The 16,320-nt window shown below is 38.2% G+C and overlaps 1 protein-coding gene across 1 annotated transcript in view; it reads left to right on the forward strand.

Moving 5' to 3' along the window:
- Positions 1-12,703, forward strand: part of LOC139130797 (sushi, von Willebrand factor type A, EGF and pentraxin domain-containing protein 1-like) — a 20,007-nt gene extending 7,304 nt beyond the window's left edge. Inside the window, exons 4-13 of the mRNA XM_070696585.1 lie at positions 2,830-2,922; positions 3,346-3,456; positions 3,961-4,156; positions 4,693-4,926; positions 5,648-5,784; positions 6,981-7,083; positions 7,751-7,939; positions 9,684-9,770; positions 10,650-10,812; positions 11,194-12,703. Of these exons, the coding sequence (XP_070552686.1) occupies positions 4,075-4,156; positions 4,693-4,926; positions 5,648-5,784; positions 6,981-7,083; positions 7,751-7,939; positions 9,684-9,770; positions 10,650-10,795 (978 nt within the window). The 5' untranslated portion in view covers positions 2,830-2,922; positions 3,346-3,456; positions 3,961-4,074 and the 3' untranslated portion in view covers positions 10,796-10,812; positions 11,194-12,703. The remainder of the gene's footprint in view (positions 1-2,829; positions 2,923-3,345; positions 3,457-3,960; positions 4,157-4,692; positions 4,927-5,647; positions 5,785-6,980; positions 7,084-7,750; positions 7,940-9,683; positions 9,771-10,649; positions 10,813-11,193) is intronic.
- Positions 12,704-16,320: the final 3,617 nt, after the last annotated feature.

Consider the following 16,320-nt stretch of genomic DNA (forward strand, 5'->3'; position numbering starts at 1 on the left):
ACGTCGTGCCGATCAGTCTGTTAACCTTTAGGCCTATTTGCGAATTTCGCGTTTTGCAAATCTCTTGAAAGAATAAATTTCGTATCTTTGAATAATTTTGTCGGGTATTTAGCTTAGCAAAACATTTGGTAAACATCTGTACATACAGGAAAAGTTTAACGTTACTGTCCCTCGTCTTTAGGGACAGCAGGACATCTGTCAAGTGTTACTGGTCCGGCATGAAAACAGTTGGTCTCAGGCCACGGGGTTAGCGTGAATTTCGCACGCTGGCTGTGCGTGGCAGGTTGGGTGTAACCTCGCTCTGCATGGCAGGGCTGTGTGTTACCGGCGTTATACGGCCTGCCCAATGTGGTGGGAGGCCGTATAACGCCGGTAACACACCGCCCTGCTACGCAGAGAGCTAGGTGTAACCACAGTCCCTCTGGGGATGGAGGGACTGTAACTGCCTAGCCTATACTATATAGCTATGGAGACATGACACCGTCGGCTACCCCCACCACAGCCCAGTTCCGCCGCCGAAAACAATCGATTTTTAATCCGAAATCGTGGTCGACCTATGTTTTCGAGCACGATAAACTATTCTAGATACGCGATATGCTGAGCTGCGCTTTAAAACTTAAGCAAAGCCCGCTTTTCTCTCTCTATCCGAGGAGACCGACCAAATTACAGCCGCCATTGTGTTGTACAATGATTTCTGGGTAGGGTTCAAATGCAGGTCAAATAATGAGTTCAGATAATAAAGTAGGTCAAATAATTGAAAGCCAAGCTAATGTCATAATAATGTCGTAATCATGACCAAATAATCGCATAATAATGGCTAGTAATGACACAAAAATGACCCAATCACCAAATAATGAAATAATAATGATGAGATAAGTTCCAAATCAAGACATAAATACTAAATAATAGCAAAACAACCGAATTAACATAATAAATTCATAATAATGTCAAGATAATATCAAGATAATGTCATAATCATGACCAAATAATCGCGTAATAAAGACCAAATAATGACATAAAAATGACCAAATCACCAAATAATGGCAAAATAATGATGAAATAAGTTCCAAATCAAGACATCAATGCCAAATAATTGAAAAAGAACCGAATTAACATAATAAATTCATAATAATGTCAAGGTAATGTCGTAATAATCACCAAATAATCGCATAATAAAGACCAAATAATGACGTAAAAATGACCAAATCACCAAATAATGGCAAAATAATGATGAAATAAGTTCCAAATCAAGACATCAATGCCGAATAAGTGAAAAAGAACCGAATTAACATAATAAATTCATAATAATGTCAAGATAATGTCGTAATAATCACCAAATAATCGCATAATAAAGACCAAATAATGACATAAAAATGACCAAATCACCAAATAATGGCAAAATAATGATGAAATAAGTTCCAAATCAAGACATCAATGCCGAATAATTGAAAAAGAACCGAATTAACATAATAAATTCATAATAATGTCAAGATAATGTCGTAATAATCACCAAATAATCGCATAATAAAGACCAAATAATGATGTAAAAATGACCAAATCACCAAATAATGGCAAAATAATGATGAAATAAGTTCCAAATCAAGACATCAATGCCGAATAATTGAAAAAGAACCGAATTAACATAATAAATTCGTAATAATGTCAAGATAATGTCGTAATAATCACCAAATAATCGCATAATAAAGACCAAATAATGACGTAAAAATGACCAAATCACCAAATAATGGCAAAATAATGATGAAATAAGTTCCAAATCAAGACATCAATGCCGAATAATTGAAAAAGAACCGAAATTAACATAATAAATTCGTAATAATGTCAAGGTAATGTCGTAATAATCACCAAATAATCGCATAATAAAGACCAAATAATGACGTAAAAATGACCAAATCACCGAATAATGGCAAAATAGTGATGAAATAAGTTCCAAATCAAGACATCAATGCCGAATAATGGCAAAAGAACCGAATTAACATAATAAATTCATAATAATGTCAAGATAATGTCATAATCATGACCTAATCATCGAAAAATAAAGACAAAATAATGACATAAAAATGACCAAATCACCAAATAATGGCATAATAATTGTGAAATAAGTTCCAAATCAAGACATCAATGCCAAATAATGTCACAACAACCGAATTACCAAATAGGTTCGTTATTATGTCAAAATAATATCCAAATAATGATCAAATAATTGCATAATAATGGCAAAATATTTACATAATTATCACCAAATCACCAAAATAAATGGAATAATAATGATGAGATAAGTTTAAATAAAGATTTCAAGATAATTTTGGCGGTGTTCTCACCCCATACTTCCGCCGTGTCTCTCTCTCTCTCTCTCTCTCTCTCTCTCTCTCTCTCTCTCTCTCTCTCTCTCTCTCTCTCTCTCTCTCTCTCTCTCTCTCTCTCTCTCTCTCTCTCTCTCTCTAAGCATTCTGTCTTGAATATGGCAAACACATACCTAGTGAACAGAACAGTTTAATGGTTCACAGCGTATATTTTGTGAATAGACCGTCATACTCGAATTCTAACACTCTCCCTTGTTTATTTCATTCTGTGAGTTTGTGAATTTCTGCAGGTCTGAAGTTCATTTCCTTTGTTATGTATAGATCATTTCCTTTGGTATGTGTAGATTTACACAGGTTATGATCCAAAACTGTGCTTCATCAAACACATCGTCTTTTCTACTAGCTTCCTAGTCTTCAAGTGCAGCAGTATTTGAAACCTTCAAATGACTTAATAGCAAATATTTTTGTGTGTAATAGGGCATTTTCGATCTCACTTAATTGTTTACAGCGGTAGTTTGCAGTGCCCTCGCCGTGCCTCGATATGGAAAGGTCAAGCCAAAAGGAGTGTGCTCGGGTGAAAATCCAAACAAACCCCTCATCGGTAAGTGAAACAATCCATCATGGCACCGACGTTTGTCAGCTTGCAAGGGGAAAGGCCAGATGGGTTATGTTAGGAAGTTGAGTTATTTATAGAATTCTGGAAACCATACCAGGATACGGATACAGATGTCTTCATTGCCCTACATTAGACTGTGGTCTGACTCAGTAGATTAGTGATACATGCACTTTGAAAAGGAAACTCTATAAAAACCATGTAATAATATCTTCTCTGTTACGAAAATTTGCTGCTGAGGAAATCGCAATACGGTTACTGATCCTGTAAGCATTTGTTGCGTGCCTCTAATTCAATATCAACCAAGAAAAGTGAAAACTTTTCCATTTTATCATTAAAACAAGGTGGTGTTGACAATGAAGGGCACAATACGACTATAGTGACTGATGATCAAACTTTGTTTGTTTGCAGTTGGAACTGAGTGTACATTTGACTGTTTGAAAGGCTACGTACTCACTGGATCAGAAAAACGAATTTGTGAAAATACAGGTCGTTGGTCGGGTTCTGAAACTACTTGTACACGTAAGTCGGGCTTCAGATTCTATTTTCATGAGTCTCTAAGACTGATCCTTTTCAATAAACTGAAATATATCATGGCGTCAACATGTGTAAACATGGATGATCAGACACAGTCCTCACGGCTTGGTTAGGTCGGCGTAGTATAGTTTCGAGGGAGGGTCCGTACTTTAAAATCACCCTTGGCTTGCTATAAGTTGACTCTGTCAGTGTTCTAGGTGAATTTAAAGAAATACATGGACACCTTCGACTTCATATGACGTTAGAGAGACCTTAATTTACTTTCACAAAATATTTAACAGCCCTCAGTAAGATCAGAGTTCAGCCAAATTGGTGTACTAGTATTATTTATTTACTTTTCATCTTGACGAATCTTAATGCAGACACTGATTTAGAAGGCTGAAGCGTTCATCGCTTGTTACAACTTATTGCGAACTTCATTCGAGTCTTCCCTCAAAGTAATCTTTGTCAGTCGATTTACGGGTTTTCGCTTGAATTTCTTTGTTTCAGCCGTAACTTGTCCAAATCTGGACGCCCCAGCAGACGGTAAGGTCTTGCCGATGTCGTGTGAGCGTGGTAACGGTTTAAACCGTTTCCAAACACAGTGCGTCTTTACCTGTGACGATGGGTATCACTTGGTTGGTACCAGGTCAGCAGGTGTCACATGACAAGACGTGGAGTAGACAACCACCAACTTGTGTCAAAGGTCAGATATATCTCCGTTTAGTTTAGCATAATTCTATTTTACGTCATTTTATTCCAATTTAACCTCTTACCCTTCAATCGTTTACATTTCAAATCAATATCAGAGCACAGTTGCACATTTCTATGACTCTTCCGTTTCAAAGAATGTAGATAGAAGTGGAATTTTTTGATGTCAATAATTTTATGACGAAAAAAGCAAAAGGTTGACGAAGTTTCTCTCTGTACCATTTACTTCCAGTAAAGTCAGTCCAAAGCTAAGTCAATGAAATCCGTTCAAACAAAGTCAATAAAATCAAACTTTCAGGAAAAAGTATGATAAGAGTTGCTTTTAGATAGAGTTGTCAGGTTCGTCAGAAAGACGTAGATCCTGACAAGGCAAGGTAAACTGTACCAACGAGACTTCGAATGATCTCTAGTAGAATGACCCGCAAGCTTGACAAGGATAGCTACACATTGAGTCAAACGTCGGTTTTTAGCTCATATTTGGCTTTATATATAAATACCAAAAAGAGTTTATATTTTGTTTCATTTTCTCAGAAAACAAAGATCCAAGTATCACATGTGCTAATGATCTGACAATTGAACTTCCACAAGGAGAATCTTCCATAGTCACGTCTATTCCATCGCCGATCGCCAACACTGAAAATATCCAGGTGAATCGTCCCACAACAAATACAACGTTTACACCTGGTATAACCACCATTCACTACGCAGCTATCAGTGACGATGGACAGAAGAGAGCCACCTGTGTCGTTACTGTCAATGTCATTGGTTAGTTTTTCTGTGAAATTGTATTTTTCTTTCTCAGCAAGATTTCCTGAAATGCGTAGAATGTGTCTATAGAGACACCGCCACATTGAAGCATTACCACGGCAGAGATGGACTGTTGTATATTATAGTGTTGTTAGCGATGGATTATTGAACCCTTACGGTGGGGCAGATTGAAACGGGAAAAAGCAGCGGAGCGAAAATTACGATTTTAAGCCTTGCTTCATAAAATTCAATAGTTACATTCTTATGACAAAAATGGCCACAATTCTTTGACATTCTGTGACTAATTTTAAAATGTAAAAGTGACGACTAACGACAACCCTTTCGTCAAGATCTATGGTACATCTCTTCCGTCAAGATATATAGCACAACCCGTTTGTAAAGATCTATGGCATATCCATTTAGTCAAGATCACTTTGGTCAAGATCTATGTCACATCTTCAAGGGTCCTTCAACATAAATGGCACATCTCTTTTGTCAAGATCTTAGCATTTCTTTTGTCAACATTTATGGCGCATCTCTTTCGTCCAGATATATGGAACGTCCCTTTCGTCAAGCGTTGTAGCACACGCTTTCAAATCGGCTAGACAAGTTTCGATAATAGTGATAGGATGCATGTGGTTTTATCGTATTCAAATTCAGTTTCGGTCAATTTCTTTAAGAATTACACTCATTTCTCAGTATTTGTTCACTAGTCTATATGTCGTCTTCAACTTCACAGATAAAGAATCACCAAAGGTTGTCAGCTGTCCGAAATCTTTTAGAGTAGAAACCGGGTCACGGTATCCAGATGAAATACACTGGAAGGAACCAGAATTCACAGATAATGTCGGTATTGTGGAGGAATGGAATTCCAGGGTAAGTAATATCGTCAGTACTGTTAATGCAGTGATGGTGATAGTAACATTATGTATTCAATTGTAAATTCAAATTACATATGGTGGTTATGTCAATTTTGACCGATGACCAGCTTGTGTTCGTTATAGATAATCAGTATGTTTTTCACTCTACTGTAACATTCTAATCGTAAACGCGGAACGGAATGCCCCGATCCATGGCTTAACAAAGACACTGAAATAACAATCGATTTTTTTGGTGGCCATGGTTTGACTGTGTTATGAACTTAGAAATCGACTATTTTAAATTATCTAAGTACTAAGAAATCGACTATCGACTAATAATCAAAAGATTGATGGTTTTCGATATGAATTGTAACGAGTAACAAATAAATATTGTTTCTGTCAGCACATTCTGTTTTATGATATTTATTTATTTATTAAACTTCATCACTGGCATACAAAGACAAAGAAGACACAATGACAAACAACTAGCTCACCAGTGAAAGGTTGAGACAAACAGGTGACGAGCACCTCTATAACTGCCCCACCACACATTAAAAATTGAAAAAAAAAAACAAGGCACATAACAAAATGCACAATAAAAAACAATTTAACATACAGTAATAAACAAAGTCGGCAGCTGTGGAACAGTGAAAAGACCGGAAATAATTAAATTGGACGACAATTATGACAGCGACATGCTGAAACCCATGTACAAGTATCAGTACAATTGAAAATATTTACAAATTTCTGCTGATAAAATGAAGTTACTCTTGATTTAAAAAGAGAGACGCTCCCCGACATTCTAATATCTGAGTGTAAATGATTCCATAGTGGTACAATTCTATTAAAGTAAAAACGTGTAAATGATTCTGTGTGGCAAGACTGTGGTTTAAGTTTTAAATAGTCATCAATTGATCTCGTATTGGGATAACTCGAATTGGCTGAGTAAAAGTGAACAAAGTCATTTAAATTTACATCATAATATCCATGAATACACTTAATGAAAAATATCAAATCTGACATTTCTCTTCTGTATGTGAGAGGCATAATATTAAGATCTGTAAGCCTTTCTTTGTAATCAGAATCGGGATAATGAAGTATAAACTGTGTGGCCCTTCTTTAAAGGACAATAAATGAATTGTCCTCTATCTGTCAATATCCTGGCTGCTGAAGTTCCTTTCATCGTTTCTACGATGCATGGTTTATTTCTAGGACCCTGGCGGAGCGTTCACATGGGGTGTTTACAACGTAGTGTATGTTGTCAAAGACGCAGCTAACAATGCGGCCGACTGTTCGTTTACCATTGAAATCGAACGTAAGTTAATATATCTGCACTGACTCCAGGAATGTCCCCGGCGGCGAACACCGGAAAATTCAGCGAGACGACCTTTTCTAGTGTTACAGTGCACTCGGGAATTCACAACTTTAGTCGCCGGAAGCGAACAAATGAGATGTTCAAGAAAATTAGAATCAGATTCTAGTAATTCGTTTCAGAGATTTGAAGCAAACAGGCTGTTTTGTCTGTGAATCGCCCCTCTACAGCTCTCCAATGCCGCCCCTTTGAATTTCTTTGTGTACTGTTAACATCGTGTTCTTGGTCTATTCGCATTAACTTTCTTGAGACTGTAGTGACCTGAGTTCTTTCATTTGTATGATGAGCGATTCTAATTGCAAAATTCAACATGGTCGCATTTATTTGGAGGTGACCTCTGGTACATATGATATCCGAACAGTCATGTGATCAATAGCATTATGACATTGCGTCATGACAATGAAGGAGAGGAGACAATATAAACTGCATATCGCGTATTATTTTTCTGTTAAAAAGGTAAACTTTACCTATGAAGCAATTAATGTCTACCACAATTGAAAAATAAAGTCGAAAAAATGCAAGTTAAATGTTACTCATTCACATCTCATATCTATGCAATGCAAACAAAGTCTTTGTAAGCCGTTCTATTATTACTTGACTTGTTTTCTAGCAAAGAGTTGTGGTGAGCCGGTCGGCCCATTGAACGGCAATCCAGACTGTGTTGATTGGTTATTCGGTAAAATATGCAACCCTGTGTGTGACGATGGATACCTGTTCTACGATGGACAACCCTCACATCTTTACCTTTGTGGAGCAAACGCTACATGGTCTCCAAGCAAAACCATGCCAGACTGCTCCGGTATGAACATTTATTTCACCTTTGTTCACAGCAGTTCCATATATTTTGTATTACCATCAAACTGTACCACGCAAAGCTCCATCAACAGTAACCTTTGAAATATTTCTACTATGAGTTTGTTCAGTTTTTATAATATGGTTTATCGTTTTACTCCCAAAATCATGCCAAAATTCATATGTTTAACTTTCATATGCATAAATATGTGAATATCCACTGGTATTGTTAAATATTGAATGTTAACCTGGAGTAATTTTTTTTCGTTTATCAAGGTTAATACTTTTATTTCAACTTAGATAAGTTTAGATAAGGTACCGTTCAGTTTTTACGGCCGGGGGGGGGCGGCAAAATCCAGGGGGGGGTCATCATAATTTTGGAATCCGCAAAGGGGGGGGGTCATCGCTTTTTCACTGGTAGGAAAGGGGGGGTCACCACATTTTCAAAAACATAATACCAACAATAAAGTTCACTTTATGCCATGGCCATGATCGACCCTCTTTACCGGCGGGCCGCCTTCGGCGGCCCACTACAATAAATATACATTATGTATTACCCATGACCCTCTTAAGGGCAGACCCCTTTGGCGGCCCACTCCAATTAGGTTTACTTCATGCAATGGCCATGATTGACCCTCTTTACCGGCGGGCCGCCTCCGGCGGCCCACTACAATAAATTGACTTTATGTAATACCCCACGGCAATCTTACCGTAAAATTCCCAATTGAAGCCGCGGCTTGTATTAGAAACATTTTTGAGGGACCCCTGGGATCACGCACTGAATAATGGTAATGGCCGCGCGCCTTCAGCGGCCCTGTCCAGTAAAGTCTACTTTATGCAATAGCCATGATCGACCCTCTTTACCGGCGTGCCACCTTTGGTGGCCCACTAGAATAAAGTTGACTTTACGTAATGGCCCATGACCCTCTTAACCGGAGGGCTTCCTTTGGCGAACCACTCCAATAAAGTTTACTTTATACAATGTCCATGGACATGAGTTGTCTATGGAAATGAAGTTAAAAATTGCCTTACAGTCGTCCTAATTAACAGACGTTTCAATGGATGTGGCTGAGAAGTTTGTGCACTGGCATCGAATAAAGTGCGCCGCGTACCGGAGTTCAAATCCAAACCATGCGGGTAAATTTGACATATGGGTTTTGGTTATTTTTCAGGGGGGAGGTCATCAATTTTTTCGTCTGACAAAGGGGGGGGGGTCATCTTTTTTTCACAAAAAATGCAGGGGGGGTCTATATTTTTTTGAACACCGGTGACAAGATTTTGCCGCCCCTCCCCCCCAGGCCGTAAAAACTGAACGCTCCCTAAGAATAATATGTGTTTGTTTTAGAAAACAACAATGGTGAAAATATATGCAATCTAATATCTGTTCCATGAAACCGTTTCCGGACTTTCATATAAATTAGTTTACAAGAGTGAAAATAATGGAAATTTATTATTTCCATTAGGATACACCCAGTCTTGAACGATGACGAATTTAATGTGTAGGCTACTCGAATGATTACAAAAGCGATAAATAAAATTGCACGGCGAGTATCGGTTGTACAGTATTGCATGACAACTTCACTGTTCAAAAGTATAATTTTTTGGTCTACAGAACAATGTTTTTATTTTTCAGTTCAAGTTGTAAAATTGTGATTATGTATTGACACTAACGCTCAGTATAGTATTGCTAATAAGCATTAAATCTATAGGGATAAGAGACCGGTATTAACACGTACTATTTATCTCAACAGAATATAGACAGCTTGACGACGCAGACCATTGCCCACCTGGATTCGAGCTGAAAACATTTGAGCAAGAGTTGGTGGGCACTGTTTGTGGTACGTACATTTACAAATCGTTAGCACTGGGTTCGTTGATCGAATTCTACTACAAGTTGTAACAGTGATATGAACAAGCGACAGCTCGCTTTGATTAAACACTTCATGTGTCGGACTAGGAAAGAGAAAGCAGAGTGAAAGATGACACTTAATTTGAGATCGGATTCATGCTCGTCAAATCAATGAAAAGATAGATAGATAGATAGATAGATAGATAGATAGATAGATAGATAGATAGATAGATAGATAGATAGATAGATAGATAGATAGATAGATAGATAGATAGATGCACACACACACATACATACATACATACATACATACATACATACATACATACATACATACATACATACATACATACATACATACATACATACATACATACATACATACATACATACATACATACATACATACATACATACATACACACACACACACACACACACATACACACACACACACACACACACACACACACACACACACACACACACACACACACATACATACATACATACATACATACATACATACATACATACATACATACATACATACATACATACATACATACATACATACATACATATATATTTATATAATTGACCGCAGTCCCTCCACGATGGCTGAACGTAAATTATTTGAACTGTACATATGAAAGTACTATTATCGCCATCATGATGATTGCAGCCATCCAGTGAACAGTGAATAAATGCACATCCTAATCAAAATTTGCAAACTTGTCAGTTCGTTATATTGTTAATCATACGGATTGATTATAGCCTTTGTCATCCTGTCAACTTGTCAAATCAACAATTGAATATGTCACCTCACAAAATTCACTGATGTTTTCATTGTTTATTTGTTTTACAGTGAAGTGCCCACTAGGAATGTACTTAGACAATGCAACTGAAGTGTGTACAGCTTGTCCAGTCGGTACCTATCAAGATGAATTCGGCCAAAGTCAATGTCGAGAGTGTCCAAACGGAAGTACTACCCTCGATATTGGCAGCTTCTAGTCAAGTTGATTGTACTGGTAAGTTATCTCTTAAACGTTTTCTGCCCGGATGTTAAGAATTGTAGCACTAATCTCGTCTTGTATCCAAACGGACATCTGGAATATGAGACATTAGGTAATGTTGTCTCGTCCGACATCAATGCCTGCCATGTTTTGTTTGGAAAAACCTACATACGTTGCTCGAATATAAATGTAAAAACAAAACGTTGGTATTGAAGATTACCCATTTCTGATTAAAGAACTGCTTATTGGGCCTATCATATTCGCTGAAAGGACATATAGATCATGTATGTAGATTTCACACCCGTCAATTGGAAACCATTTGGTCTCTGTTCTCAAAGGTCGCCATAATGCTGTATCCTTCACTCTGACTTGGGTGTCTCCCATTTCATCTTCCAGTTGAGATGACAACATCAACGCCATCGGAAGACCAAGAGACCGGTGACGAAGACAGCCAAACAAACACCCTCTTCTATGGCAACACTGATGAATATGAACCATTGGATAATATCAACAATGATACGTCAACTATTGGCCCATAATCTGTAGACTATAAACATAAGGACAGAGCGATGACGCAAGCCGCAAATCATAAAAATAGGTGACATTGACGTGAGAGACCGTAATGTACAGTTCTTGCTTATCTGACGCTGTCTCTAGCATCGCTGCCATCGTTACAATCATACTGTACTGTGTGAAATGTTATCGCCTTTTGAAGTAGCAAATGGTCAATTTTTTATCATGTGAAATTTTAAAAATAACATTTTGAAATCATGTATTGAAGATCTATTTTTATCTTTCTTATTCTTAATAGTCATCGTAGTATTTTGCCAGTCAATATGTATTTTATTGTCACAAAGTTGTTTGTTGCAGTAATAAGCAAAACGTTAGAGGGAAAAATGCCAAGCTTTCAAGGTCAAAAAGGTTAAATACGAAAAGTCTCTGGTCATTAACAACAATCAGTTGTGCAGGTCGATTTATTTTGAATTACTTAAGCAATAAAGCACACCCAGATTTTGACCAGTTCACGACATACATGCACGAGCGATAGCGAGTGCATATATGAAGTGAACTGGTCAAAATCTCGTGGTATACCGTCGCTGGGTGTGATTTATTGCTATTATATCATAACAGTATATTGAAATTCTGGCGTGGAACGTCATAAACGGATTTTTGCTCAAGCTGAGAGCTCACGCGAATATGCCAGCCGTGGTATATCGCATATATACCACGGTTGTTTTCGCGTCTCGACCAATCAGATCGCTGTATTTGCGCCATCAATATACTGGTATGATATAATTTCTGATATTGTACCGGCAGTGAAGCTCTTCCATGTCGACTGAAACAGATAGTTCTCTAGTTGAGACTGTCCTAGGAATCAAAACTACAGTTTTCAGGATTTCATGAGAAGTTCATATCAAAGTGGCACCGCTAGATAGCCAATCAGATTTAAGCATCGTCCCGTCAAGCGGAACTTTCCCGAAATAGCGTCTTGTGTGAGCCTTCATGGACTAGACTGACTCGTTCAAGGCAACCGTATGCTAAGTACCGCTTGTAGGCAAACTGTTGCATGCAATAAATGCAAGCCAATCGTTTAATTATTTTAATATTATTCGAAATGTAAATGAAATGATTTTCTCGTTTGTCTAGTCTTTATGATAGTAACGTAATTACTCATTATAGCCGTGTCACTGTACATTGAATATCATCGATAGAGGGCGAGTGAATGATAAATTGACATGACATCCAACGAACACTAAGTCACTGACTCGTTCAAGTCAGTTTATGTACTTCTTGAATAGCTTCACGTCCTTTAGCCGCTATTTTTTTCAATCTCAGAGCCTTTTTGTTGTTATTATTTCTCATACTGTAACAGCTTCTGAATAAAGTGTTTCAGAAAATTACCCTATTTCCCTTAAAAACGGCTTCATTACGAAGTGCATGCAATGCCCGCCATATTGTTTTACATGCATACTAAGTCCTGCATGATTGTAAGCAAGGAAAATATTGTACTTCAGTGAACAGAGCGACAGAAGTTCATCGCAAAGTATAAGCAACCTGTTTAAGCGATGGCTGGTTAAAACAGAAACAGAGCCTGGATTGACTCTTGCTTCTTTGCAATCTTTCGATAGTTTTCAAATGCATGTGTTATTCAGACTGAACAGGGAATTATTCCTCTGGATATCTTTAGACGGGTTTCGGTGTCACATTGCGGGACGGCAGTGACTGGTGTTACAGTGTATAACAGGGAAATAGCTACCTCAACCGAATATTGAGTGCAACGAGTTACTTTTCAACATTCTATACGAGTATAATTCTATCCCCCTTCCCCCAACACCCCGACCCGATTACACTGTATAAGTAAAAGTCAATTGCTGGCGGTAGTGCAGGGAACTGTTTTCGTAGACGCTATAGTGGTTCAGGAAGATGCTTGCGCGACAATTTACCACTTGATTTGAACTCAACTTGCATACCGAAGAATTCTGACAGTTCATGGTGGATGTAGTTTGATCGAGATATATATTTTTATTCAATTGAACGGATTGTAGTATTCGAATGAAGGAAAATCGGGCGACGCGAAAGTTGATTTGTCGATTTGTCGAACTTGTGCAGATCAGGGTCGACAAAAAATAACTTAAGCTACGCTTGGCTGTATTACTCCAGCAATTTTTCGTCCTACTCCGTTATTTTACATCTGGCAAGACAGCAAACTGTCATGGTTTCGTTTATTTGTGGAATGTTAAATTAGGAACTAATTTTCTTTTTGAGTACATTGACTGTGGAAGGAGATGTAAAAGTTCGTCGGCATGATCACCAACCAGCATGTAGTAGTTTGTTGGTAATTATATAGGACGTCATCCAATATACAGGAACATGGTATGGACTCACAGCAAGTTTGTGGCCATAAAAGACGTGCTTTCTGTCTCTGCTGTCTTCTGTCATCCATGTAACTGCATGCTCTTATTGTCATCACTGTCATCATGTAACTGGTGTTTGTGTCATGCAATCGACACCACTCTGTCAGGTCTGTAAGTCCAGAGCTCATCATGTCGGAACCTGTGCTGCGGATGCCAGGCAACCGTCAACAAGACTACAGATCGATATCGGCTTGTGATGTGCAAAGATTTCACCTGTAACCAGGGCAAGTATAACTCATTCATTGACACAAAACGAGCTCGACTTATTTTCTTTGCCGTACAACAGACAAAGCTTGTCTCTCTCTCTTTGTTTGTACCTGTCGGTCGAAAGCCCCCTTCCCAGCGGGCAAAACGTATCAATGTCATGGTTGATCCTATCAAGGACCGGAGTCAGGGTGTAGATCTAAGGGAATGAAGGAAGTATATAGGACTATGGCTAACAAGCCGTTAAGGTTGTATGCGCCTCGAAAGTGATCCACAAGGAAACTTTTACCCATTCTCTTACCAATTCAAGAATACAAATCAGGGGTTACAAAGCAAAGTTTGGTACCAGAGAAACAAATTACGTAACATTTACCGATATTCAAAATGACTGCCATCCCTGTGTTAACTCTATGGGAGAATTTTCAATTTTCGATTTTCGACAAACTAAACCGATGAAAATTTTTCTCACTTCAAGAGCTTTAAAACGAGCCCCTAAAAGTTGTAAATCAGAAAAGAATTGAAAAAAAACCAGTCCGAATATCTGTCCCCGAGGTGCATTCTACCTTAAGTTTTTAATTGGCGATGGTAGAATACCGAAGTATGTCAAATTTTGATGCGAGGAAAAAGATGAAAATTTGAACAGGATATTGTGAAACTGGTGCTCATATCAATGCGTGCATTGTCCGTTTGACCGACTTACGGAAAATATTTTATGAGTCCGAAAAATCAGTGTTGTTCTGTGACAACTACATGCATATTGCAAGCAATCCAAAAACTGTCAAAGTAACGTAGACACTCCGTGTACTCATTTACGCACCATGCATTTCCGTAATTTGAGTTACAATGTTCAAACAGGGACTGTACTATCATCATAAACTGAGGACTTTTTGAATGGGATTTTTCCTCTTCCGCACGACAAAAGTAAATTTGCATTTCCTCGTCTTTAAGGAACACAGTATTAATAGAATACTGTATATATCCCAAGAAATTTGAGTAGAAAACATGTAGGATGGAACACAGTATTAATAGAATACTGTATATATCCAAAGAAATATGAGTAGGAAACATGTAGGATAAGCAATCTCGTAAACGAGCAAGAAAGAGAGCATAGTCTATAAATACAGCTGGGGAAGACCTGTGTGTACATCCTTTATCAGGAATTCAACGTTTTGTCGTGTTAACGTCGTTTGTGTAAGGCCTTCTGTCGTAGTATTGCCCATTCATCAGATGAGATTTTAACAAAGAATTAAAAGAGTATGTTTACGACAGCGATATACTAATACTACACATCTTAGAACGAGGTGTCACATTCAAGGGCAGGATCAGACAGTCCCTCATCAAATTTTGGGAACACGCTCTCTCACAGCTTGCTATGTCCTCGTGTCTACTGGCTATTTGTACCAGCCTTCCGTCCTCGCCACAGAGAACAATATTCAACTTCAAATTCCCCCTACCACGCACAATTTAATAACTTCCAAAGTATTTTACAAGCGTAAATGACTTGTAAAACGATCCAAACATGTGCAGCAGTTGTATTTGGATGGGTATGTTCGGATTGAACGGCCGGTTCTATCACTCCCTTCCCGGAAATGCTAGCATCGTTTATTTTATTTCCACCATCCAATCTTTTCCCATATTTGTCTACCCTCCTCTCTCCTGCGTATTCTATGATATATGACGATTGTCTGTCTTTGTTTTCTTTGTTTTGTTTTGTTCTACACCATGAAAACATGCCCAGGCAAAAACATTGCCGGCAATCTAAAATGAATTACAAGTGACGTTAGAGCTAGCAAACTAAGCTTGTGGATTTACTATTGTCAAGATTGAGTACATGTCCATGCATGCGTGTAGATGCGTGCGTGGACACAGATTATTTTGTATATTTCTTTGTCTGTGATGCACAAAACAATGGACAAATTTGACAAACACTTATTATTGACACCTCTTCTACGAATAACCCGCGAACTTGACTGTGGTTGCGTGGTCAATTTGTACACCTACTTGAAGCTGTCATGATGGATAAACTCGTGTGACTATTATGGCACCTACGTAAATCACAGATTGTGTGTAACCCTTAATCAGCTTATGTGCCACTTTGCATAAAGGCAGTTAATCATCAACATGTTTCGCGTCTCTACTGTTTCCGTCATAACCATGATAGTAAGCTACATTTATCGTCACTTCCTGTTTTCCGGGAAGAAATCTGTGTCTATTGAGTCGGGGAAACCCCTCGTAAAGTTTTGAGTAAGTTAAAACTCTCCCCGAAACGGACAGCTGGGGAAGTCCTGTGTATACTTATAGGCAGTGCAGTACTAAACAATCTTGAGCACAGCCCGTAGACGACAGCAGACAGTGGAGGCAAATCCAAAGCTATCGATTCAAGGTGTCAGGGCTGATACGGACC

The sequence above is a fragment of the Ptychodera flava genome, chromosome 4 (assembly GCF_041260155.1).
Source record: "Ptychodera flava strain L36383 chromosome 4, AS_Pfla_20210202, whole genome shotgun sequence".
Lineage (NCBI taxonomy): Eukaryota > Metazoa > Hemichordata > Enteropneusta > Ptychoderidae > Ptychodera > Ptychodera flava.